At 37.4% G+C, this 27,752-nt stretch overlaps 1 protein-coding gene across 1 annotated transcript; it reads right to left on the bottom strand.

Annotated features, from left to right (window-relative positions):
* Positions 1 to 6,828: 6,828 nt before the first annotated feature.
* Positions 6,829 to 26,876, bottom strand: LOC139979884 (POU domain, class 4, transcription factor 3-like). Its single transcript, XM_071991071.1, has 3 exons — positions 25,749 to 26,876; positions 18,210 to 19,162; positions 6,829 to 7,560 (listed from the first exon to the last, which is right to left on the bottom strand). Exons 1-3 carry the CDS (start codon positions 25,905 to 25,907, stop codon positions 7,407 to 7,409), a joined length of 1,266 nt encoding a protein of 421 aa, XP_071847172.1. The 5' UTR covers positions 25,908 to 26,876; the 3' UTR covers positions 6,829 to 7,406.
* Positions 26,877 to 27,752: the final 876 nt, after the last annotated feature.

Below are 27,752 nucleotides of genomic sequence, written 5' to 3' on the forward strand. Positions count from 1 at the left end.
TATAACATTTGTTGTAATTGAATAAGGTTCATTTCCCAGTATACAGGTCCGAATAATCTTCTAGCTATAACTCAAGTCCGAACTATTACTTTAGAGATAAAAGGAACTTTTGTACTATCGCAGATGTGATTGCGATATCATCTCCTATTTTCTATTAAAATACATTTATTTTTGTGTCATCCTGATTACTAACTAACAGTGTGTAGGACACATTATATATCCTCTGCCACTATTTTATCTATAGAGAACCATAAAAAATGATATAAACTGTTGATTTTGTTTGGAACAAGGTTGGTAAGACTGATTATATCTTATGCAATTTGACAATTAACTAATATACTCACGTGAAAGGAAGAACTCGAACGTGTTTGTCCCGAATGGAATCCTTCTGCTGTTCATAGCGGATGACAAATTTCTTATATATTTTGATCACTGACAAAATCTTAGTCTATCATGCGAATTCAAAGGTTTTAAAATTTATTTTAGCTATCCTATTTTATTACTAAGATTATATCGTTGCATCTGGCAAACGACTCCTTTGGCAATAGTTTTTCAATTGTTAAAAGGTTGATGAATTGTTCTTTTACTGCATGTAAACAAGGATTGTGACGTCATAATTCTGGGTCGTTTTTTTTAAGTGTTTCAAAATACACTTTTATGTTAACTGCAAAAATTGCAAATGAACACAATTGAAAGAACTACAACTGAACAGGTTTTGAAAATGTTACAGAAAATAAAACTGTAGGACAAAGAAAACACGTTAATTGGATACCGTCCATAGTTGCCAACTTTGCAATACCATTCTAACAGTTCCAAAACTTATTACTTGGTCAACTTCCATACATTGTGACGAGAATGTACTGTGAATGTGCATGTGTACACAAATTGGTACCATCAACGAAGAATTGTGACTTTACTCAAAATATCATCTTTCAGCAAGAAATCATGGGTCGATGCTATAAGTGTGTAAAGGGAAACTGTAGAAAGAGGAGAATGAAAATGAAAAAAAATAACTGTACTCAGGGAGATGTCAGGAGCAAGGTGTGTGAAATGAAGAAGCTAAATTGAACTCTACAAGTTTTGCTTTGCATGCGTTTAACCCCTGATATCGTTAATATTACTCGACTTCAAGTCGAAATTGGGTACTAAGCGTTATCCAGCAGGTAACAAAAAATGACCGAAACATTTATAAATAATAGCCAGTTTTTTCCTTTTTAATCATATCATTGCTAAATATACACAAATGAGGTTAACAAATCAACTTTGCAAACCATATGGATTATGTATAGATATATTATATTATACAAATATATATATATAGGCTATATATATATATAGGCTATATATATATATTATATATATTTATATATATATTATATATATTTATATATATATTATATATATTTATATATATATATATATATATATATATATATTATATATATTTATATATATATTATATATATTTATATATATATATATATTTATATATATATATATATAATAAATAAATATAAATATATATAAATATGGATATATTATGAGATATAGTAACGATGAATCTGACAAACAGGTTGAAATCAGTGCAGCTTATAAGACAATGGAAATGTTATTTTTTAACATTAGGTCAATTTCCTGGAATAACAGAAGAATTAGCAAGTCAAAGTAGATTACATTCAATCAACAATTTCTCGGCTTTAAGACAAACTATTGTGGCAAGTGTTACATTGTCTGCGGTCAAAACATCTCTTTAACATAAACTGTTTAAAATTCTTTATGATTTATGGCAAGTTACTACTTCGATGGTCAACACTCTGAAGCTTGACTGAGCTTAAATTAGTCTTAATCTTACAAGAATCTTACATGCGCAGTTTATACTAAATGAAGGGCAGCGAGGAATCATTAGGCGTGCCGGCTTTTTGGTGTAGTTTCAGATGGTCCAATTAGGTTGGCTACTTCAATTTCAATTGGTATTTAGAATAGCATCGGGACCATACAGCGTTTTGGCTTTCTGGTTAAAATTCAATATTGTATTTCATTTGGTTTTTGGTTCATATGTTCAATCATACCTTACTCACTAGTCCGGCTAGACTCTTCGTTTTTGTAATGACACTACACGGTGGAAATTAAAAGTAGGTCTAATACCAATGCCTAGTCGGTCTTATCCAACAAACGTACTAGTAATAAGAAGGGGGTTGGGGGGGGGGGGCAAGAAAACAAAACAAATTATGTCTCTCTGTCTCTTCCTTTCGTCAGTACATTCCCCAGATTTGGATACTATACTAATATTATTAGGCTAACGAACTGCCACGGATTCCGGGGCTTTTAATACAAAAATGGAATTCCTCTCAGAAACGTATATCTGTGCCTTGAAATCGCTTCAGAAACATGTGTAAAAAAGACTCCATCTGATATCTACAGGATCCCCACCTACAGTTTGGAATGCATACCAGAGAACTGATAGTAGTGACATATGTCTTTGTGCTGTACAGCCTCCACGAGAGAACAAGAAATATCACCAAATGCAAAAGCTCCCTCCCTTGGACCCATACAAGGGCTTTCATATAAATTCAAGAAAAATTATATTCCTCTGTCTCCCTTGTATTTTTCTATGTTTTAACACGTTACAAAAGTCCGGGCTATATAGGGCTCTGAGATACAGTCCATAGAGTATATAAGTGCTCTTTCTGACATGTATTAAATGCTGCAGCTTCCGGGGACTTGGTCTACCCCTGTACTCCGAGCCAATAACATTGTGCAGTTGTAATTATAAGAACAACAATTGACGCATTTGTTGCTTTACTTTCGAAACGATGCACGGTCAGTCACCGAAGTTGTTCTCCAAAAAGCTATAGTCGGTCTCGAAATCGTTCGACATCCTACTGGAAAATTGCCCCTGCCCCTGCCCCTGCCCCTGCTGAACACAATGCTTTATTGATGCTTTAAACAGTGATAAACAACCACTTCCGTCTAATACAGACTACTCCTGTACAGAGTGGAATACATGGATCCCTTAATATTAAACAAGCAATGAAGTGATGTGTCATAGGGTTGTTAGACTAACAGAAGCCTAATACTACAAACCTGCTACTAATTGTTCACCTTAGTAGCAATATACATTACGCATGTTTTCTTCATCTTCGTAAACATAAACGTACGTGTTAATATACTAGCCTAATAAGCAGACTACATGTAGAATACGCAGAGGGTATAGGAGATACACATAGGTAGACTAGCCTGCTGGTATGTAGAATATCCAGCACTTGTATGTATATTTTTACTTACCAAATATTACTTTCAACCGACTCAACCATACTCTGGGTGATTACATTAAGAAGTGCTTAATTCGTCAAGCTCTTGAAAAAGGGTGCTCTGATCCCCTGTCCCTCTAGACTTTGCTGAGGTTAGAAACGTGACAAATAACGAATCTCGTGGCAACGCAACAAACTCAACAAACTCATAACATAAACATATATATAAACCAATAAGGCTGAATTACTTCAACCCCCCGCCCCCAAGAAAAACAAGAATAACTCAAATCTGCACGCAAAAAAGGTATTTTGTTCTGGACTGGGGCATCATCAGACTCAGAAGCCTCTATCAGAGCATGCAGTCCAATGTTTTAAACAGTGTTTTTATTTTCAGTTGGAATATTTAATGTTTTCCGCATGCAGCATTTCATAAAAATGGAAGTTTTTTTAGTCCAGACGTTATTTTCCTGCATGAATAAGTGAGTCAATAAATATAACGCAAACACATAATTTTCAGCTGCGTTGCTGTGATTACATCATTCACTCTACTGTTGCCAGATGCTTTAAAAAAATATCAACATTTAAAAAAAAAATGCACTGCATGTTGTGGCTCCATGCTGTTGATTCAGTGACTGATTTGCATCAGAAATCAAAAGTCAACCTTTTATATACAATATAAAGCAATATTCACACAAATCATGATGTAGACGTACAATCACCGAACGCAATCCGACAAACGGATTGGTGCGATTACAACATGTGACATCATGAATATTCATCATACGAGCACCAAATACTACAAGACTCTTCTAATCAGTGTCACATCACTGCGTCAATAGAGTAAGTGATGAAATATCCATCATTCCCTTGTTAAGTTATTTTGTGTCATAATCATTTTCAACGAATAATGTTATATCCATGCACCCCTTATTAATATGTATGAAATCAACTTGAACATTTACCAAGTAAGTATACGCGTTTTGAATTTTGAATACAAGCTCACTAACAATCGCGGAGTTATCACAATTTGAAGATTTTCACCTTTGACCTCATAAATATTCGTGATATCAGACCCACAAACAAATAAGGTTCTTCAACTCAATAGTTTGCAACTTACACAGTATATATAATAAAAATCCATCATTCCCTTATTGAGTTACATATAGGTCTACCCAAGTCGAGCTTCACACACAATATGCACACCCCTAAGAACACGCACACGCGCTATCACCATCGCACATATTATGACCGAACTACACACGAGATCTAAAAAGTTATCGAAATTCACGTTTACTCACAAATCATAACTGATTTTCCACGTGGCAACAGACTAAGAGAAACTTCATCTGAATATGACTTCACTCCTTTGTAATGAAATAAGTGCAACGAAGCTGCACAAAAAGGGGGACTCGCCTCTTGTTACCAAGTTGTCTATTTATGTATGTTCAAGATATCGCAAAATACGGATCAAATTTAGGAAGTTGATGAAAGCCTTTACTTTGCATCATATAAATGTGTATTCATGTCGCAAGACTTCCTGGAGCAAACAACAATTTATAGATTCTCGGATGCCTGGGGTTTTCAGATATAATATTATATTTGTCTCAATATTGTGAGGTTTTGGGTCATTATGTTAAAACGCATCCAGCAGTTCCACATAATTGCACAAGATTAATGCGCGCGTTGTCAATGTACAATAATAACGCTCTATGACATTCGTGTCCCTCTACAACTCTTGAAAAGTCATTAACGAATTGTTGAAAACAAAGCAGGAAAGTCGGCGATTTAAAAAAAGCAGAATAGTATATCTATTGATCATTTGTCAAGTTTGGTATAGAGACGACGAAGATTAATTTGTAACTTTCATATCCAAAGATGAACAGACAAGCATGTCTGTTATCCAGACACTCAGTGTCTAGCTACTCGTAGATTATAGTAGTAGGCAATTCAAAGTTTAATATAGCCACATTACATCGTATTGGTTATTTCAGAATATGGCTGGACACTTCCCGGGCTCGAGGTTAGGTTCCGTCCACAGCACCTCGAACATGTTAATAACCAATTTCCAAATTCAATTCGACTAATTCGACTGATAATTAATGTACCCCATATTGACTCAAGTATTACAGGCCTGCTAAATACGGTGAGATGAAACCTCTAACCAGATAATAACAATCAGAATTGTAAAGATGATTTGAAATTTGAAAATTATTTATTCTCCTAATACATATCAAGAAAATGCGAGTGCAAGCTGTACCAATCGGATTATAACCAAATTAGTAAAAAAAAAAAAAAATCATTTCCGACCGATTTGGAATTTCAAAAGTTTCTTATTTCTCGAATTCTGTCGATTTAACGTTGGGCATACACAGGTAGTAGAGTGGATAAAAGTGCAATTCACAAATCCGATAAATGAAAAAAAAAAAAAACTCAAGACGTTTAGTTTTATGTTGTTGTTTATTTCACTGTCTGTCGCAGCTATGTTCGCGTACAGGAAATAGTTGAACCATGTATGCACTATAATATGAATCTTTAAATTTCCTGACTACAATGACATATTTAGCAATTTATTATATCTATAAACGGTCTATATATTAAACAATGAAATTGTCCTTTAAAGACCCGCATTGCGTTGCTTATCGGTTTCGGATGTAAGACGGGCCTGGCTGGAATTATGCACTAAGTGTAATCCCAGTAATTTCCAAAGGAACTGGTAAGACCAGAAAAATAAATCAAACAGCTACACAAACTTAATTCTGTAGATAACATTATGTAATAAATAGTACGTAGCTGCTTATAGGTTGTATTACTTTTTCTATATATACCTATTTGTAAAGCACTCATGGCTATGTGGAAGCATATGCATCGATTTCCTTCTGAAAGTAGAGGAGTAGGAGAATAAGGATATTATAATCGTGTGGCGAAGAAAATTATAACTTGTGTGTGGGGGAGGGGCGGGGGGGGGGGGCGGGGGGGGGGGCTGAAAATCGGTGGGTTTGGCGAGCTTCCCTGGGTGAAATCTTTGTTTTGTAGATAGGCAGCTACGGTGACTAAATTGGGAAATTCGATCCATTTTGTGTCGATATTTCTACCTTTTATCAAACTTCGACTTGTTTATACCAAACATTTTAAAGTTTGATATCCAAATTTTCGACTACATTCATAATTGTCACTTTTTAGTTTCGACAATTTTCTCGAGATTTAGACTTTTTCCTCCAACTTTTCGATATTTCATGTCAAAAATTATAACGCCTTCTTCAAATCTCGACTTTTTCTCTACACAATTTCTCTTGTCTTTTGGTTTTTGTAAAATTCCAACTATATACTTTACCTCAAATTCCGAATAAATTCTCGAAATGGTTCCTATTTCTATAGAAAAGTAGTAGATGTATGCCCGCCTCGCCCTCCTCCAACATTCATCCCCATGTGGGGAACCAATATATCCGACGGAGAAAAACAGTGAGGCCCATCCATGGTACATGTAAATGGATGGCAACGACCATCTGACGATGTATGGACCCTTAGGCTGACTGTTCCCGGAATGGGTGGGTGGGGGTTGGGGTGGGGGTGGGGGGGGGGTGGGGGATGTTGAGACGACTGTCCTCAACATCGAAGGATTTAAAGCATCATGCCACAATGACAGCATCAACATTCTCACGGAAGAAATATATCCAATGAAGTTAGCAGAATCTTAAAAATGTTATTTCTCATATTAAATTATTGCAGGGGAAAAATCAAATACATATTTATTCCTCTTTGGAACAAATGTCAAAGTACATGTGAAACTAACTCCTATGTTAGTTTTGTCAAAATCTGCTAATGTTCTACTGAGACATTTGTTCACCATGTGTGTTGGTGAGATCAAATTTATGTACCGTCGAAATCATCACAATAACTAAGAATTAATAAACTAATTTGAGGTACAGCATATATATGTATATGTATATATATATATATATATATATATATATATATATATATATATATATATATATATATATATATATATATAGCATATATAGACCTTGTCAAATAACGTATTCGAATGCACTATATCTATCTACTAGTGAACAAACGTGTAGTTGTTCATACCGGACATCACCGTGTGTCTTGAAAACGACTCGTCAGTTAAATGTAGCACCATGTAAAACCTTTCTAAACATACTGCTCATGCTTGGTTAGAGTTGTCGAACAATGAATTTCATCTTGTTTGGTTGAAGTTGCCAAGTAGTTGAAGACGTTTTCTTGTAAAAATTGATTAGTGGATTCCTGTTGGTGGTTTCCCGTCATGCTTCCGATGAGTTGGTCACTACAAGCAAAAGAAACAAATGAGAAGAAGAAAAAGCTACAGTAACCAACATCTATGAATAAAATAACATCGAAGAAATTCAACTTTGGCTTTCTTTTGCATCTATACCTGCTTAGACAGCAGACGAAATGGATAGACGCTCTCTGTGTAATGCATTGTAATGTCTATACCTGCTTAGACAGCAGACGAAATGGATAGACGCTCTCTGTGTAATGCATTGTAATGTCTATACCTGCACTGACAGCAGACGAAATGGATAGACGCTCTCTGTGTAATGCATTGTAATGTCTATACCTGCACTGACAGCAGACGAAATGGATAGACGCTCTCTGTGTAATGCATCGTAATGTCTATACCTGCACTGACAGCAGACGAAATGGATAGACGCTCTCTGTGTAATGCATCGTAATGTCTATACCTGCACTGACAGCAGACGAAATGGATAGACGCTCTCTGTGTAATGCATCGTAATGTCTATACCTGCACTGACAGCAGACGAAATGGATAGACGCTCTCTGTGTAATGCATCGTAATGTCTATACCTGCACTGACAGCAGACGAAATGGATAGACGCTCTCTGTGTAATGCATTGTAATGTCTATACCTGCACTGACAGCAGACGAAATGGATAGACGCTCTCTGTGTAATGCACTGTAATGTCTATACCTGCACTGACAGCAGACGAAATGGATAGACGCTCTCTGTGTAATGCATTGTAATGTCTATACCTGCACTGACAGCAGACGAAATGGATATACGCTCTCTGTGTAATGCATTGTAATGTCTATACCTGCACTGACAGCAGACGAAATAGTTATACGCTCTCTGTGTAATACATTGTAATGTCTATACCTGCACTGACAGCAGACGAAATGGATAGACGCTCTCTGTGTAATGCATTGTAATGTCTATACCTGCACTGACAGCAGACGAAATGGATAGACGCTCTCTGTGTAATGCATTGTAATGTCTATACCTGCACTGACAGCAGACGAATTGGATAGACGCTCTCTGTGTAATGCATTGTAATGTCTATACCTGCACTGACAGCAGACGAAATGGATAGACGCTCTCTGTGTAATGCATTGTAATGTCTATACTTGCACTGACAGCAGACGAAATAGTTATACGCTCTCTGTGTAATGCATTGTAATGTCTATACCTGCACTGACAGCAGACGAAATGGATAGACGCTCTCTGTGTAATACATGGTAATGTCTATACCTGCACTGACAGCAGACGAAATGGATAGACGCTCTCTGTGTAATACATCGTAATTTCTATACCTGCACTGACAGCAGACGAAATGGATAGACGCTCTCTGTGTAATACATCGTAATGTCTATACCTGCACTGACAGCAGAAGAAATGGATAGACGCTCTCTGTGTAATGCATCGTAATGTCTATACCTGCACTGACAGCAGACGAAATGGATAGACGCTCTCTGTGTAATACATCGTAATGTCTATACCTGCACTGACAGCAGAAGAAATGGATAGACGCTCTCTGTGTAATGCATTGTAATGTCTATACCTGCACTGACAGCAGACGAAATAGTTATACGCTCTCTGTGTAATACATTGTAATGTCTATACCTGCACTGACAGCAGACGAAATGGATAGACGCTCTCTGTGTAATGCATTGTAATGTCTATACCTGCACTGACAGCAGAAGAAATGGATAGACGCTCTCTGTGTAATACATCGTAATGTCTATACCTGCACTGACAGCAGACGAAATGGACAGACGCTATCTGTGTAATGCATCGTAATGTCTATACCTGCTTCGACAGCAGACGAAATGGATAGACGCTCTCTGTGTAATGCATTGTAATGTCTATACCTGCACTGACAGCAGACGAATTGGATAGACGCTCTCTGTGTAATGCATTGTAATGTCTATACCTGCACTGACAGCAGACGAAATGGATAGACGCTCTCTGTGTAATGCATTGTAATGTCTATACCTGCACTGACAGCAGACGAAATAGTTATACGCTCTCTGTGTAATGCATTGTAATGTCTATACCTGCACTGACAGCAGACGAAATGGATAGACGCTCTCTGTGTAATACATGGTAATGTCTATACCTGCACTGACAGCAGACGAAATGGATAGACGCTCTCTGTGTAATACATCGTAATTTCTATACCTGCACTGACAGCAGACGAAATGGATAGACGCTCTCTGTGTAATACATCGTAATGTCTATACCTGCACTGACAGCAGAAGAAATGGATAGACGCTCTCTGTGTAATGCATCGTAATGTCTATACCTGCACTGACAGCAGACGAAATGGATAGACGCTCTCTGTGTAATACATCGTAATGTCTATACCTGCACTGACAGCAGAAGAAATGGATAGACGCTCTCTGTGTAATGCATTGTAATGTCTATACCTGCACTGACAGCAGACGAAATAGTTATACGCTCTCTGTGTAATACATTGTAATGTCTATACCTGCACTGACAGCAGACGAAATGGATAGACGCTCTCTGTGTAATGCATTGTAATGTCTATACCTGCACTGACAGCAGAAGAAATGGATAGACGCTCTCTGTGTAATACATTGTAATGTCTATACCTGCACTGACAGCAGACGAAATGGATAGACGCTCTCTGTGTAATGCATTGTAATGTCTATACCTGCACTTACAGCAGACGAAATGGACAGACGCTATCTGTGTAATGCATCGTAATGTCTATACCTGCACTGAAAGCAGACGAAATGGATAGACGCTCTCTGTGTAATGCATCGTAAAGTCTATACCTGCTTCGACAGCAGACGAAATGGATAGACGCTCTTTGTGTAATACATTGTAATGTCTATACCTGCACTGACAGCAGACGAAATGGACAGACGCTATCTGTGTAATGCATCGTAATGTCTATACCTGCACTGAAAGCAGACGAAATGGATAGACGCTCTCTGTGTAATGCATCGTAAAGTCTATACCTGCTTCGACAGCAGACGAAATGGATAGACGCTCTCTGTGTAATGCATTGTAATGTCTATACCTGTACTGACAGCAGAAGAAGTGGATAGACGCTCTCTGTGTAATGCATTGTAATGTCTATACCTGTACTGACAGCAGAAGAAGTGGATAGACGCTCTCTGTGTAATGCATTGTAATGTCTATACCTGCACAGACAGCAGACGAAATGGATAGACGCTCTCTGTGTAATGCATCGTAAAGTCTATACCTGCACAGACAGCAGACGAAATGGATAGACGCTCTCTGTGTAATGCATCGTAAAGTCTATACCTGTACTGACAGCAGAAGAAATGGACACGCTCTCTGTGTAATGCATCGTAAAGTCTATACCTGCACCGACAGCAGACGAAATGGATAGACGCTCTCTGTGTAATGCATTGTAATGTCTATACCTGCACTGACAGCAGACGAAATGGATAGACGCTCTCTGTGTAATGCATTGTAATATCTATACCTGCACTGAAAGCAGACGAAATGGACAGACGCTCTCTGTGTTATGCATCGTAAAGTCTATACCTGCTTCGACAGCAGACGAAATGGATAGACGCTCTCTGTGTAATGCATTGTAATGTCTATACCTGTACTTACAGCAGACGAAATGGACAGACGCTATCTGTGTAATGCATCGTAATGTCTATACCTGCACTGAAAGCAGACGAAATGGATAGACGCTCTCTGTGTAATGCATCGTAAAGTCTATACCTGCTTCGACAGCAGACGAAATGGATAGACGCTCTTTGTGTAATACATTGTAATGTCTATACCTGCACTGACAGCAGACGAAATGGACAGACGCTATCTGTGTAATGCATCGTAATGTCTATACCTGCACTGAAAGCAGACGAAATGGATAGACGCTCTCTGTGTAATGCATCGTAAAGTCTATACCTGCTTCGACAGCAGACGAAATGGATAGACGCTCTCTGTGTAATGCATTGTAATGTCTATACCTGTACTGACAGCAGAAGAAGTGGATAGACGCTCTCTGTGTAATGCATTGTAATGTCTATACCTGTACTGACAGCAGAAGAAGTGGATAGACGCTCTCTGTGTAATGCATTGTAATGTCTATACCTGCACAGACAGCAGACGAAATGGATAGACGCTCTCTGTGTAATGCATCGTAAAGTCTATACCTGCACAGACAGCAGACGAAATGGATAGACGCTCTCTGTGTAATGCATCGTAAAGTCTATACCTGTACTGACAGCAGAAGAAATGGACACGCTCTCTGTGTAATGCATCGTAAAGTCTATACCTGCACCGACAGCAGACGAAATGGATAGACGCTCTCTGTGTAATGCATTGTAATGTCTATACCTGCACTGACAGCAGACGAAATGGATAGACGCTCTCTGTGTAATGCATTGTAATATCTATACCTGCACTGAAAGCAGACGAAATGGACAGACGCTCTCTGTGTTATGCATCGTAAAGTCTATACCTGCTTCGACAGCAGACGAAATGGATAGACGCTCTCTGTGTAATGCATTGTAATGTCTATACCTGTACTTACAGCAGACGAAATGGACAGACGCTATCTGTGTAATGCATCGTAATGTCTATACCTGCACTGAAAGCAGACGAAATGGATAGACGCTCTCTGTGTAATGCATCGTAAAGTCTATACCTGCTTCGACAGCAGACGAAATGGATAGACGCTCTTTGTGTAATACATTGTAATGTCTATACCTGCACTGACAGCAGACGAAATGGACAGACGCTCTCTGTGTAATGCATCGTAATGTCTATACCTGCACTGAAAGCAGACGAAATGGATAGACGCTCTCTGTGTAATGCATCGTAAAGTCTATACCTGCTTCGACAGCAGACGAAATGGATAGACGCTCTCTGTGTAATGCATTGTAATGTCTATACCTGTACTGACAGCAGAAGAAGTGGATAGACGCTCTCTGTGTAATGCATTGTAATGTCTATACCTGTACTGACAGCAGAAGAAGTGGATAGACGCTCTCTGTGTAATGCATTGTAATGTCTATACCTGTACTGACAGCAGAAGAAGTGGATAGACGCTCTCTGTGTAATGCATTGTAATGTCTATACCTGCACAGACAGCAGACGAAATGGATAGACGCTCTCTGTGTAATGCATCGTAAAGTCTATACCTGCACAGACAGCAGACGAAATGGATAGACGCTCTCTGTGTAATGCATCGTAAAGTCTATACCTGTACTGACAGCAGAAGAAATGGACACGCTCTCTGTGTAATGCATCGTAAAGTCTATACCTGCACCGACAGCAGACGAAATGGATAGACGCTCTCTGTGTAATGCATTGTAATGTCTATACCTGCACTGACAGCAGACGAAATGGATAGACGCTCTCTGTGTAATACATTGTAATGTCTATACCTGCACTGACAGCAGACGAATTGGATAGACGCTCTCTGTGTAATGCATTGTAATGTCTATACCTGCACTGAAAGCAGACGAAATGGACAGACGCTCTCTGTGTTATGCATCGTAAAGTCTATACCTGCTTCGACAGCAGACGAAATGGATAGACGCTCTCTGTGTAATACATTGTAATGTCTATACCTGCACTGAAAGCAGACGAAATGGACAGACGCTCTCTGTGTAATGCATCGTAAAGTCTATACCTGCTTCGACAGCAGACGAATTGGATAGACGCTCTCTGTGTAATGCATTGTAATGTCTATACCTGTACTGACAGCAGAAGAAGTGGATAGACGCTCTCTGTGTAATGCATTGTAATGTCTATACCTGCACTGAAAGCAGACGAAATGGATAGACGCTCTCTGTGTAATACATTGTAATGTGCACTTCCTGGAACGGGTTATACTGATCTTGCAGTGAGCAAGGACAATACAGTGCTGATAGAACACGGAAACTTAAAACGAACAAAACAGACAACTCTTATTACAAAATGGTGCTAGAATGGCTACTTATTTGGTGTATTTAGTACATTTAATGTTAAAATTTATATTGATGTGAGAAGAAATGTTAAATTCATACAAAGGTTTAACCACGTTTTATCTGATGATAAGAATATTGTCTCATATACTTATTCCCATTTAAAGTCATTTTGCTGACAACGAACTAATAGCAACCTTTAGCAGTAGGATCCAAAACTTACCCAAAACTTACCCTACACTTACCTTACACTACACTATATATTCTTTGCCTACGCAATGAATAAGACACTTTACAAAGTGAATGAAGTCTGAGCATGGCATCTTTTCTATTTTAGTTATCTAGGATGTGAGTGTGTAACTATTATTAACTAAATTAATATGACTAGGCTTAAATCCCTGTTATGCATTTGATCTTGACGGTCTAAAGAATATATTTGATATTATTGTGTAATAATGACATAACCATGACAAGGTTCTTGTTTGCCAAAAATTTGGCTCATTCGCAGAGATCGAGCGAAAGTCAAACTAAAAACAAAATCATCCCTGTCTGTGTACGAAAATATTAATCAGACGCATGTGCTGGTAAACATTTTGAGCTCAAAACGTAATATTAAAAAACATTGGTGCTATAGACATGATGAAATACTTAGCCCAGCATATATGACTAATGCGCAGTTATGACGTCAATACATTAGCCCTCGCATGCGCCTGATTAATATTATCATCTCGACCAAACACAATAACAAAGAAAGGACATCATTTTTTATGTTCGGGATTATTCATTCCCTCGGTCTTTGCAAAATGGGCCGAAATTTTGGGCAGAGTTAAATCGTCATGATTTGTGTGGTTATTCACCAGACAGCAATTCCGAAAACGATTGTATAGAGTTAGGGTTCGGTTACCGTATAGTTCGTGTTAAAAATGTAATGTTTGTGAGCTTCAAGCCTATGCCTCATAACAATTGGAAATAAACAGCCAAAATATTACTATTTGCTCGTCTGTAAATTGAAACTTGACTGCACTATTGTGTAATCCTTTATGACGTATATTTCCGTTATTTACTTTTTGCTATATATATTATGTTAAATAAATGATTTCTTTTATGATTAGTCTTCGTTTATCTCGACTTTTAGTGAAATGTTGAATAAATGTATCACTAGTTCCTTAAATATATTCCAGCATCTTATCGACCCAGGTATCAATACAGAATGTTTGGCTTTGATTTTAGTTTCATGTCATTCTCACAGTCACAAAAATTCCTCGGTGTTACGTAAGTCGCAAACAGCAGTATAGATGAGGAGAAAGAGATGGGAAAAAAAGAGAGAATGAAAACACTCTCAATAAGTCTTGCAAGAACAACGCGACTACTGCATTAAGCTACAAGTTTGCAAACACATATACGGCTCATCATAATTCACATATCTTTGTTCATTTAATTATACAAACCTGCTTGCAAACACTGCTTGCACGCACTTGAGATTCACCAGCTTAATATATGCGTAAATAAAATTAATAGGTGGCATCTATTGTTATAATGTCAGGCTGGCTGATTTAAGCTTACAGCGCCATAATGTCTTTGTCCAAACTTTGACCAACTCTATACTCCGCTGTAGAGTCTTAAATCAAATAGGTTTACATCTTCAGTTCACGTGTGAAATAACAGCAATGCCCCCTGTCCTTATAGTTATAGTGGTAAAATTTGTGAGAAATCATGCGTTCAGCAGCAAAAAAGGCCAGCGGTCCTGTAGCCAAAAGCATGGGCGAAACACATTGAAATCAAGTTCGTGCTTTTCGCAGTGTTACTTAGGCCTGTAATTTGCTTTTACTAACTAAACCCTCTGTACAACTCTTGTCAAACTATGAAGAGAATTTTTCACCGATTTCGCGTTCACAAGAAACGATGAAAGGTGTGATGTCGTGACAGCAACGGGTTGACGGAGACGTAGAACGACAAGAGCGTGACGATCAGCTAAATAAAGAGTCACGAGATGGTTTGCCGCGCAGATCTACTATTCCTTATATATCGAGGTCGGGCGTATAGTAAACTTAACCATGCCCTTCAATATGTAGTAACAGTCATCGTTCAAACTAGTGAAAAGGCCGAACGGTTTGAAGTATAGTGATCTTAAGACAACTTGCTGTCGGTATAGAACCGTCCCAAATTTACCGATCAAAGGTATGCCTTGTCCAATCTACAGAATTTTTACCCCTTACAAAACTATCCCTATACGTTATCCCGTTAGGCTTCAAATGTGTTCGAAGTTTTTAAGTCTAGTTTGTAAATGGTTCATCACAAATATCGTTACAAAGAATATTGCATTATTGTTGACTTTAAACATAAATCATACACTAAGCCTATATTATATTACGGAATATTAAAGGAGAAGCAAATCCACGCACACCACCTTTAACTCAGTTGGTAACGAAAAACTTATAAATCTAAAAGTGAACGTTCCAGTCGACATCACCTTAAGATGTTCGTTTGTACACAGGAGTGTACATTACCAACTCTGAAATCACACCACCATATTCTTGATTTTAATGTTATTCTTTATTATCACATTATTTTCTTTGGTGAAGATCATGGATTTGCAACTGGTTGGAAAATAAGTTATGGCATATAACTTATTATTAAAATGTTTTAGTGACAGCACTGTTTTATTTCACCATGGAAATATACGTTTTTTTTGGGGGGGGGCGGGGTATAAATATATTCCAGATTGTTTTCACGTGGCATGAATAAGGTTTAGTTACTTTTTAATTTACAACCTTTTAAATGTTGAAAAATACATTTGCTAACACTAACTGCAAATACGCCACTACAAGTGTTTGGTATTGAGTTGTATTTTCTTAATACGTACCGATGTTTAACAATCCTGATTATATAGGGTTTCATTGGAGCTTAAAGCGCTATGCGACCATAACTTGTCAGTTATATGCGTGTATAATGTCTTCAACAGAAAGGCAACTTGAACCAGACGCATGATCCAGCTGGGACTTACGTTGCTGTGCTAAGTAAGAACGCAATGCAGGCTGCATACTATAACCAAAAACATTAATGGAAGTTAGTTGAAATGTACAGTGTATATTAGACGGAATGTCACTGAAATGGTATACAGTTCAAGATTGGGTTTTAACGATATCTTCTTCGGAGCACGCACCTCTGCTTGCGGCGATGCATTTGACAAAAATGTTAAAAACATTCGCTTTCAAATTTCGCAGTCAGTGCATCTACAGAAAGCGACTTATAACTTGCCAAGATATAAACATGTAACCAAGCAGGAATTTGTCTCTATACATATATTTCGCGCGATAAAAAGAGAGCGGAAAATGTTAAAACTTTAGTACAGTATGAATAAGGTTAGAACAGAAAGAAAGAAAAACGAAATAAGAAATTAATAAACTTTAGATAGGGAAAAGACGAAGATCATATGGTTTACTTTCAATGTAATTTACAAATTTCATCTAAAACCTTTTATATGAAAGATCATAAGGTAAGTGATCCAATTTCAGTCTAATGCTTAGCCATTGCACATTTGCCTTAACATTGCACAACCCAATCTATACGAAATTTAAGTCAAAAAACAATATTTCATTTTGTTATCTGAGTTACCCTTTCTGCTAAAAATGAATCATAAGACTAACAAAAGAACTTACTAAGAAGAAGATTACGAACAGAATTAGAAATATATACATGATGAAATTGTTAAACGGATATGAAGTTGAAAACGACTGACAGAAATGTGAAGAATAGTAACATTAATTTATCTCCGAACATGGTGAAGTTTTATCACCCCCGCAGACAAAAGGGTGAGTATCTCTCCCACGGTTTATTCATTCTATCGGGCATGTCTACAGTGGTAAGCTATTTCCTGCTTGTTGCAGGGTTTCAAGCAGGGGGTAGGAGCCGGGGGCACTGGGGACACGTGCCTCCCCACCCTTTTTTCAAAATAGCAAATATAAAATGTGCCCGTTTGATGAAGAGCTGTCTTTTGGATATCTTAAGCCTTTGTTAATTTTAATATTTTATTTTAATTTTGTTATTTTTAGTCTATTCATGCTATTTTAAAATGGCATCCCATATCTTTTCATAACACGGTTAACAATAAACAATCTCAATAAATAGTATTGATAGCATACTAACACATCATATATATTTGAGTGATATAGCCGGTGTGTATCGGTTTATAGCATAACGAGTGGTGGTTTTGGAATGAGAAAGTGCCTCTCTGATGTTGTGCCGGCCTCCCCCCCCCGCCCACACTTTTTGGAAGCTTCCTACCTCCCTGGTTTCAAGGTTCTCTTTTCAACGCCTTCTGCTTAAAGACAATATTTAATCACGCTTTGGAGTCAAATGTGTGTGGTGAGGTGCTGGGAAACAACATGAAATATATGTTTATTTTTGGGAACATTGTCTCAATTGTATATTTAAAATTATGATTAGCATTCGATCTTACCTAATTAGCTGAAATAGCAATTAAGTACATTAAGAAGTTATGAAAGGAAAATAAGTGTCACATCGAAAGTGGAAGAGTGTCAATCACAACAAACAGGATCGCCAAAAACGGATCTTCTTCCCTTCCTTTGGATTACAGTTGTGGTTATCTTGGTGATTATAGCAATGTGCAAGTGTGAGAGAGGGTGAGAAATAGCATCCATGCAGAGCCCTGTTCTGGCCTCATTGCACGTCTCAAAACAGAGCGACTTGGCACTCAACACGGTTATTCTGTTTATGAGTGATTATTCCACTCACCTTGACTGAGCAGAATATTTCATTCTTTTTTGCTTCTGTCTCTGATTGCAAAACCAAACTCTGACTACATTTTTCTTCAAGTCCAGTTTTTCCGCGATTGCGGCTATTTTTTCACTCGATGGTCGTGGTTGTACGGCGAAGTAAGCCTCTAATGATCGTTTTTCGGGAGCTGCTATGCTGGTTCGTTTTCTCTTTTTGTCACCTGAGTTTAGAATTCCAGAGGAGTCCCTGTTCTCTCTCGCTGCAGCTTCGGCTTCTTCTAACCAAGCAGCTAAAATTGGTTTCAAGGCGATCATGTTGTTGTGACTTAACGTAAGACTCTCAAATCGGCAGATAGTGCTCTGACTAAGCGATCCCACACCGGGAAGTTTCAGGTTAGCTAATGCTCTACCTACGTCGGCCTGCGTTACACCAAGTTTAATTCGTCTTTGTTTAAATCTTTCAGCGAAAGCCTCTAACTCTCTAGGATCTGTGTCCAAGTCGTACATACCCATGTTATGATGAGGCACCATGTTATGGGCGGCTGCCGCGGCAGCTGCCGCTGCTGCAGACGGGTTGAAATGCCCAGGAGCAGCAGGTATGTGAGTAAAACTAGGCTGCAGGTGGTGCGGGGCCGGCGAAGACATTGTTTGGGCCTCAAGACTTGTAGCTGGAGGAGGGGGTCCTCCCCCTGCAATTGAGACTGCTGCGGCCGAAATTTGGTCTAGAAACTCGTTGTGATCCATGCCATGATGAGAGAGACTGCGAGACGAGGGAGGCCCTGCAGCGTACGGCGATGGGTGCATGCTTCCATTGATGCTTGATGCGGAATGGTGCGTATTGTAGCCAGGGTCATTCTTCGTCGACATGTGTGGTTGATGTCCTCCTTTAACAACGGAACATAACACGTCCCCTGCGGCTAGTGCCTCTGCACGCGCTAAAAGCCCGTCGTCGAAACCGGTAAAGTAATTGCCCTGGGAGGAAACGAAAAGATAATGAAATTTTAATGGGTTTTGGCATGATATAAATTCACGTATAGGGTGTTTCGTAGCTCAACGAAATTGAGATAGGTCAAATAAACATATCACATACGGTATTAGACCGAAATTAAGCGCGATTTTGTCGAATGCCACGTGTATGGACCCTGATATGCATTGAATTTACACTTTGGTTGAAGACATAATCAAAATATTTGTTACACGAAAGGTGTAGTTACACAATTTTCACAATTGTGTTTTTTTTTTATGTTTTCTGTGATTGTGAACAATTGTAGAACAGGAATTGAAATATACCGAAATGTTGTTGTTTTTCAAACCAATTTGCACAGTTACTAATCTTAGTTACATCTTAGCGTACAGAAAGCTCGAACCATCCGTTAAGAAAACATGGCAAGGTAGATCAAACTGTAGTTTCATAAGCCTCTCTTTGTTGAGCTGGGCAGTGGGGTGGGGTGTACATGGTGAATAAATTCTGCGAATCAGATACAAACGCTCGCAATAATTCCTTCCTTGTGATATGGTTTTAGTTTTCGGTGACATGGACAAGACTTGTGAGTAGGTTCGACTCCTTTTGCCAGATCATTACGTTGTGTCCTTGGGCAAAGCACTGAATCTTTATTGCTTCTCTTAACCCAGTTGTGTATAAGGAGAGTTGAATGGTCCGGACTGTATGTCCACCCTTTGGAAAACCCTAGGTTACGCGTACATGTGGCGCACTGCATTGCTCGAGACCTGGTTGAATTGTGCACATTTGTGTGTGGGTGTCAGGGGCGTAGCCAGTATGTAGCACTGTAGGCCCGGGCCTACACTTTTTTTGGCCAAGTTATCCTTTTTTTAAGACACCCATAATTCAAATCCATAAGCTTGCTGGACGAGTTTAAGAGTCTACACAGGAAAAGCTATTGAAATGAACGGGACAAGAATATGTCTAAATTAGGTGACCTATTCTTCTGTCATCTAGGCTGTCATTTCTATCGCGTGCCGTTTCATTCAACACTCTACCTGCCGAAAAAGACAAGGATCCGATCTTGTCAGTTTTTTAACATCTGGGTTTAAAAGTGATATTGAATGAGGTGTCTCAAGTTAGCAAGAGGCCAGGGAACCAGAATGAACACTCGGGAACTTGAAGGGCCGTTTCCGGCCATCTGGGGGGTTTGTAAAACCAAACTTTTCTTGTACGCTTCGCCCCAACCGATAGTGGCGCTTCAGATAGTCGTGCCTACAACTTTGAAAATCCTGGCTACGCCCCCTGGATGTGACACGTTACCAATGACAAGGGGTTAACTGTTGCTAAGTCAGTCGTGTAAGCAGGGGTAGGAGCCGGGGGCACTGGGGGCACGTCCCCCCCACTTTTTTCCAAAATAGCAAATGTGCCCTACTGGCAAATAAAATGTGCCCCTTTGATGAAGAACTATCTTTTGGATATCTTAAGCCTTTGATAATTTTAATATTTTATTTTAATAATTTATGTTTAGTCTGTACATGCTATTTATAAAATGGCATCCCATATTCCTTTTGTAGCACGGTAAACAATAAACAATCTCAATCGGTTTATAGCACAACGAGTGGTGGTTGTAGAATGAGAAAGTGCCCCTCTGATGTTGTGCCCCCCCCATACTTTTTGGAAGCTTCCTACCCCCTGCGTGTAAGAAAGCGTCGACCTTGATAAAAAACTGCAAGACTTGAATATAGTAATTGAACTTTACATTAAAATATTTTAAAAAAATGCAAACTTAGGAAATGATAATACAAATAAGAAATTTTGCATCATGTTTATGCAAATAAGTTCAAACTTTTCAGATAAGTGCTCAGAATACTTGATTATAGTAGACTATGCCTCTATCGTTGTAAATTCCGATTCAATTTCTCATCAATGTTGCTCATATTGTGGATTTACAGCGAAAACATAATATATCTATCATTTCCTATGAACCCACGTGTACCATTTTACTGTTCTTAGTTGATATGTGTTCCCGTGGGTGCAATTTCAACTCAAACATCGTATTATGACGCACAAGTGGTAATTTCACACCATGACTCCTGAATAATTCATACATATTCAACACCTTAGCTCATAAATGATTCATAAATATTCAACAGTCGATAGAATTGCAGTTCTTTTGCAAGTATAGTTACTTGGGACAATGAATAAGAGTATAGCATCGCGAGTTTCAGATAGATCTGATTGCGGATGCCATTTAACAGTTTATAATAGTAGCTAATAATTAATTGCCCGTGCTAGTTGACGTTGGCAGAATCACGCCGAAATAATTGAAAGCAAGTTCTGCCGTAATGCGGATGTGCACACCTATAGTGTGTCAGTCATGCCAACCAAGTTCACGCAATAAGCCCCATATTATAAATAGTTTCGAGCTGCAGGTAATACGCAATATTATATTTTTATATCGTAGTTTGTACGTAGGGGCATCGCCAAGTGAATTTCACTTTCCAAGAATGAATTTTATTTTTCTTTCAAAAACCATTGCGAGAACATATAGTCATGAAATAACTTTAGGACAAGTATTCAAAATGCACGAGGTATTGACCTACGGAGACACCTTTCTTCTGATCTCGTAATACCTTTCCTGTGGAGATTATAGGTAGAGCTTATATATGGCTTCTTATTATATGTACTATTGCCATAGAAAAACGTTTAGCGCTTCAAAGATGTTTTTTATGCAACGTTATTAATACCCTAGCAAATTGCCTGTAGAAATGCGATTCAGCTTCCACATAGACCTATGTCTGAAATAGGGAAACATATTGCTTTGTATAAATTGAAATTTAGGAAGAATACTATGGATGCTCCGAAGACTTTCAAATGACAGCGGAGAGGGAAGGGACTTGGGTATGAAGGAGATTTCCAACACCATATGGTGAGATGGTGACATGTTGAGCTTGTCCAGGCTTCACGAGTAAACAAGTATATAATATTCATTTCATTAGGAATCTGCTAAAGGTATACCCACTGTATAAGATCGTACAATGTTGTTGTATGTATCATATACGGCTATGTAAGTTTACAGTTAAAATAAATGTACTCATAGCGTTTTGGTGCCCCTATATGTAAGCAGGATAACGTCATTCCAACATTAATCGTCAACAAATGGGCTAAAAATCAAACTTTACGCTAAGGCCTATTGGTTATTTGCATCATGTTCATGCGTTTTTTGGGGGCTCGTGTTCCTAAGTAGCCTTTTCAATTACACTAAAATCGACGGCTTCTTCCAACGCCACTCAAACATTTTTCATCAAAAGTCTTATGTTAAAGAGTAACGGAAATTTTGCAATGCAGCATGTTACAACTTAAAGATTCTCCAAACTACAGGTATCACCCATAAACAAAATAGTAGACATTTTTTTTCACACCCAAATCAATTCTGAGTTAAACACCTCTTTTACTCCAAAACTAGCGTTTATTTATCAGCACAAAGTAACAGTAATTCATGTCGCTCAATCCCATGTTATCATGAACATTATTTTAAAGTTGTTTATTCATTTCCATATTAATTCCCCATATTGGTCTATCGTTACTATTGTCGTTAAATCTGTAGTCAGTATTCACTGGCGTCCAATCATACAAAATAAGCAAACTCGATAGGTCTCCTCCTAGTCTCATATTACAAACGTTAATTTCATTTAGTATTTACCTAACCTTATTGTAATACCATGATTGTATAACGTTACCCTTGTCAAATTACATTAATTAGCCTGTTATTTGTGTTGGAAGCATTTATGTGAATCCTCATCTTGAATAACGTTTAAATTTATTAGTGGTGTCCATTTATTTCACTATTTCTATTTTTAAAATATTCAAAAAAAAAACAATAATTCCATCTGTGAATGTAAATATACGTCATTAACAAACCCTAAAACGAAAATGGCGCGAAAAACCTCATGTATGGTTAGTTATAATGAAAAAAAGTGTTGTATTCTACTCTGAAGATATAGCTCCAGGAACCTATAGTTTAAAGAGAAATTTGCCAAATTTGTATAAGCAATCGACCACATGAGCCATGTGTCGATTGTCTATAGTTATTCTTATATAACACTACTCTGTCAATTTCCCTCATTTAAAAGCTAATTTAATTGTGTTTTTTTTGGTATTGAAATGTTAATAGCAAAATGAAGCATTTTTGGTGGTTTTAAATACTACAGGCATATTTACATTGAGTTTAATGTGTAATTGATGATCCAGTATAGGCTACATAAGTACAACATATGAAATTGAATTTTTAAGCCAGCTCTGATTTATATTGCCGGGGAGAATATTCATGTAATTATCAATAAACTGCAACGTTACATTAAACAATTGTATTTGTCTTGAAAAACTGCACAACATATTGACGCCTGCTTTTCATGTGTATGAACATGAAATCATTGCATCTAGGTGAAGTTACAATATACGAAGCCCTCGCCTCCGGCATAAAAATGTCAGCTGTTCTGGTTCTTGCATAAACTGACCAAGCACGCCGCATTAAGGAGTGGAGCTATGGTAACTGATAATCTAAATAATCAAATTGAAACATTTCAGTAGTTTTTTCATTTCTCGAGGATTTCAATCATGAGAAAACCATTTCACAATTAATATTTTATTCGTTTGTCTGCTGTAGAAAGGTTAAAATAAAAACTTAACCAGGTATTGTGTTCGATGAAGTGATATGATAACACGCGAATACTCGTTTCGAAGTTCAGAATATATAAATATTCGCCATATCTTAGTTTCAAATGACACGATTATTTCTAACCTTTTGTCAAATATGGCTGAATCAATGTCGAAATGTAGGTAGGTAGGTGTTTCAACTCTAAAATAACGTACCCCTGAATATAATCTAGCAACTAAAAAGTGGTAATATTTAAAGCTTTGATTTGACATGGTTGTAAACTTACGCTGAAAGCACTATCGCAAATCGCATATGGAGATATACTTTTAAGCTTTATATGTTGTCTTATGTGCTGGAAATTTAATGCATTCCTTCCACTATACAACTATCAGGGATTATGATGTTTACAAATTTACGTTTAATAAATCAATACTATACTTGGTTAGGTTGAACAATAGTTTTAACAAGAAATGATTTTCATATTGACACAATGTTCACAAGTGCACCTTTGCCATTAGAAACCGTGGCCATCAGAAACTTACCGAGTTCACCTAAATCTGTAACGCGTATTGCACGAGGGGTATCTCAAATGATATGGTTTACTCTCAAAGACTTTGCAGGAAGCATAAAACCATAGGCAATGAGCTATAAATTAAGGCACAAAGCGTTAAAAACAATGATAGGTACACAAAATATGCATACATGGATGGAATGGGCTATATTTGCCAGTTGCATACTTTTTTTCATAAACTTCTGAATTAGAATGGAGATGAATAATTTTTATTTGTGCTTTAACCAATATTTTTATAATATATATGAGTGTATCAGTAGTCGCTGGAAATTTTGAAGAAGTGTCTATATATAACGCATGAAATGAATAATAAAAAGTAACTGCAAAAACTGTCTTTATTTTTGTTGTTGTGAAGTCTTAAGATATCTAACGTTATGCTTATATTGAAACATACGCTCCAGTTTACTTCTGTAATACATATCCTTACGGCAAGTCTTCGGCAACAGATACAGTAGGAATCTTGCTTAAATTAGAAACATTTTTGATATTTAATACAAAAAATGTTTGCGCATTGGTAATGTGCCAGCGACTAAAACTATGCAATAATACAGGTACTCTTACTAAATACCGAAATATTTTCCTACTTATTCCTAAATGTATACGTAGTTTTTATGTCATCACCAGCGTATACTAAAGAGGCTGCATAATAAATGGTCGTAAGAACCTTCGAACAGTAGTGTCCTGTCAACTATTTATTTAATTAACTATGACTTTATAAGAAATTACTTTATTTCTCACTTATTACATAACGTAGCGTAATAATTATTCGAAATCATACACGCATTTCTAAATCTGCATGAAAAGTTGCATGTTTTTAAGTGACATTCTTCATTTGACAATATTGTCAATAAATACACATTTACTCTTTCTTTTCTATGTCTTTATACTTTCAAGAAAGACTTCGGGTTGACAGTCTATATATGTACACGATCTTCATTTCACCTTACAATTTAATCGATAACAAGAGAACACCCGTTTTTGACTGCTTAATTTTATATTGCAAACAGTAAGCGAGATCCCTGCAGCCTATTCTTGTATCTTTTAATACCGATAATTTGAAGAAATAACCATAAAATATTATCAGTGATATGAATAACCAAGAGGTTTCGTTAACTACATGTTTTAACATTGTCATGCAATTTTGGAGTGAGAGGTCTCACGGTTATATGTAAAGACTGTATCGTTGTAGTACTAATAATAAACCAGGTAAATAATGATTAGAAATAATGATTTTGCAAGTAAGGTATTGAATTTGCAAAGTGATTCTGATAGAACTTCTTCAGTTTAGTTTTATAGAAGGGATGGCATGGGTGTTTCCTTGCTCTCACATCTCAATAACGGTTCACTAAGCTACAAATATAACAGTAAGAGCAAAGAATCAACTTACGGAGGGGTTCGGCAGGCATCGTCGCATCACGTCCGATGTTCTTTCTACATGGTGACGAGGGTGCAACGGCGAATACTTCGGCGACGAATAAATCGGATGAACTCCGACGGGGTCGTTTTTCATGTTCATCTCTTGTTGAAAATAAGCCTGAAATTTCATCAGCTCGCAGAGTTGTGTATCTGTTATTTTAAAACTACTTTTTTCTTCTTCAAATATCCCTTGAAGTCGAACAAACCTTAAATTGTTGATGTCCAATAATGCTATTCAAATGTTTTACAAGAGTAAAGTTGAACTACAGGAAATGTTACATAAAAAATTAAGTAAATACTAAAAAGTCATATCAGAAATATTTCCTGGATTTGTTATTATTAGTCTTCGTAAATGCCGTGAAATCGAACTTCATCTGTAAGTGAACTTTCTGTTCAAAGCCATCGATTTATCAACGCTTTCTCCCTCTTCCTCTCTGGAAGATACGTCAATTATAATTTGGAAGTTTTTCATTCGTCAAAAGTCAGGCAAGTTATATTTCCCTGGAATATTGTTCGGTAAAACGTTTGATTTAGGTTCCAGCGTATTGTGTATGATGAGTTGTTGAGGAGTTTTATAAATTAAAAAGTTTCCACAATAGAACGGTTTCTGAATAAATTCAAGGTACAAATCTCTGTACGTCGTCGTTTTCTTTGCTATTAAATAATAAATAAATGTGAAGACGTAACATTCTTGATCAATCTACCTTGCAATCACCCGAAGTTTTCTTTCAATGTGAATGCTCGTCAAAACCATACGGGAGGCAGTACATATGTAAATCACTACATGAGTATATGATGAATGCACTATGCACTACCCGTATACCCTGTATACTAGAACGAAGTCTGTACAATTCTGCTTTCAAATGATAATTGATCCTGCCTTTTGTTATATCCTCTTAGCTGTATACAACGGTAACTTTTTCCGTCCTGTCCAATACTTGAAGTTTTGTTTTCTACTGTCAGATAGCTCGATAACGCCTTTCTGAATGAATAGCGCGCAAAACGTCGATAAGTTGCTTCTGTAATCTACGGCTCACTAAGCCCCGACATGCGGACTCTATTGCGGCACTCCATTCAAAAGCTTCGCAAACTCGTCTCAACCACGTTGCTAAACTTTCTCCTTTTTTCACGGTTGGCGGCATGGTTTTGCGCGTGCGTAGTGCAATCGAGTGGAAAGTATTCCTCGAACGACGCATGCGTGAATCAAAAAGCTGCTTTCAGTTTATGGAAACTTAATTGGCTTGCTGTTGGCAAGTGCCGGTTTAGCACCTTCAAGCGGCGAATGCTGTTGGCCAAAGACTCGGTGGAGACATATGATTTCAACGAAAATTTCCAAAAGACGTCGAGTTAAGCAAACCAGTTTGGATGCTAGATTCATCATGTTTTGACTTTCAGGGAGACGGTTTAAAATAACGCTGCATATTAGGCTAAGGCATGCCCAAATGTGTAGGCCTACAAATGGTCATGTCTTGATGATATCACATTTAAGAATTTTGATCTGACTTCTTGTTTTACACTCACTTTATCACACCGGTAAAATTTGTAATAGAAAGTGTATGCAGCTTATATATATATATATATATATAAAATAAAAGAAACTACATATATATATATATATATATATATATATATATATATATATATATATATATATATATATATATATAAAATAAAAGAAACTACATGTTTTTCAGCCCTAAATACATATTTAAAAAATTAATGACTGCAAATAAGTTTGAAATTTTCAGAAGCACAGAAAGATAATATTGTGATTTTTCCATTAAGTCTGAAAGAAACGGAAATAATAAAATAATTCATCGTCGTTTTCTGGTACAAATACACTCATACACTCACACACACGCACACACGCATTTTGAACAAGTTCCAATATGTAGAAAAACGTAGCCATGCATGTCTTACATAAGTGATACGATTGTTGCAGTACATGCTGAAAAGCTTTCCTTTTGATCTAACC

This window comes from Apostichopus japonicus, chromosome 14 (genome assembly GCF_037975245.1).
Source record: "Apostichopus japonicus isolate 1M-3 chromosome 14, ASM3797524v1, whole genome shotgun sequence".
Classification (NCBI taxonomy): domain Eukaryota; kingdom Metazoa; phylum Echinodermata; class Holothuroidea; order Aspidochirotida; family Stichopodidae; genus Apostichopus; species Apostichopus japonicus.

Coding starts and splice junctions, on each gene's coding strand:
- LOC139979884 (XM_071991071.1), bottom strand. CDS start 25,907: ATGAAATTTCAGGCTTATTTTCAACAAGAGATGAACATGAAAAACGAC. Junction 19,163..25,748: donor GATGCCTGCCGAACCCCTCC/GTAAGTTGATTC, acceptor GTTTCCTCCCAG/GGCAATTACTTTACCGGTTT. Junction 7,561..18,209: donor AAATATTCTGCTCAGTCAAG/GTGAGTGGAATA, acceptor TTTTGCTTGTAG/TGACCAACTCATCGGAAGCA.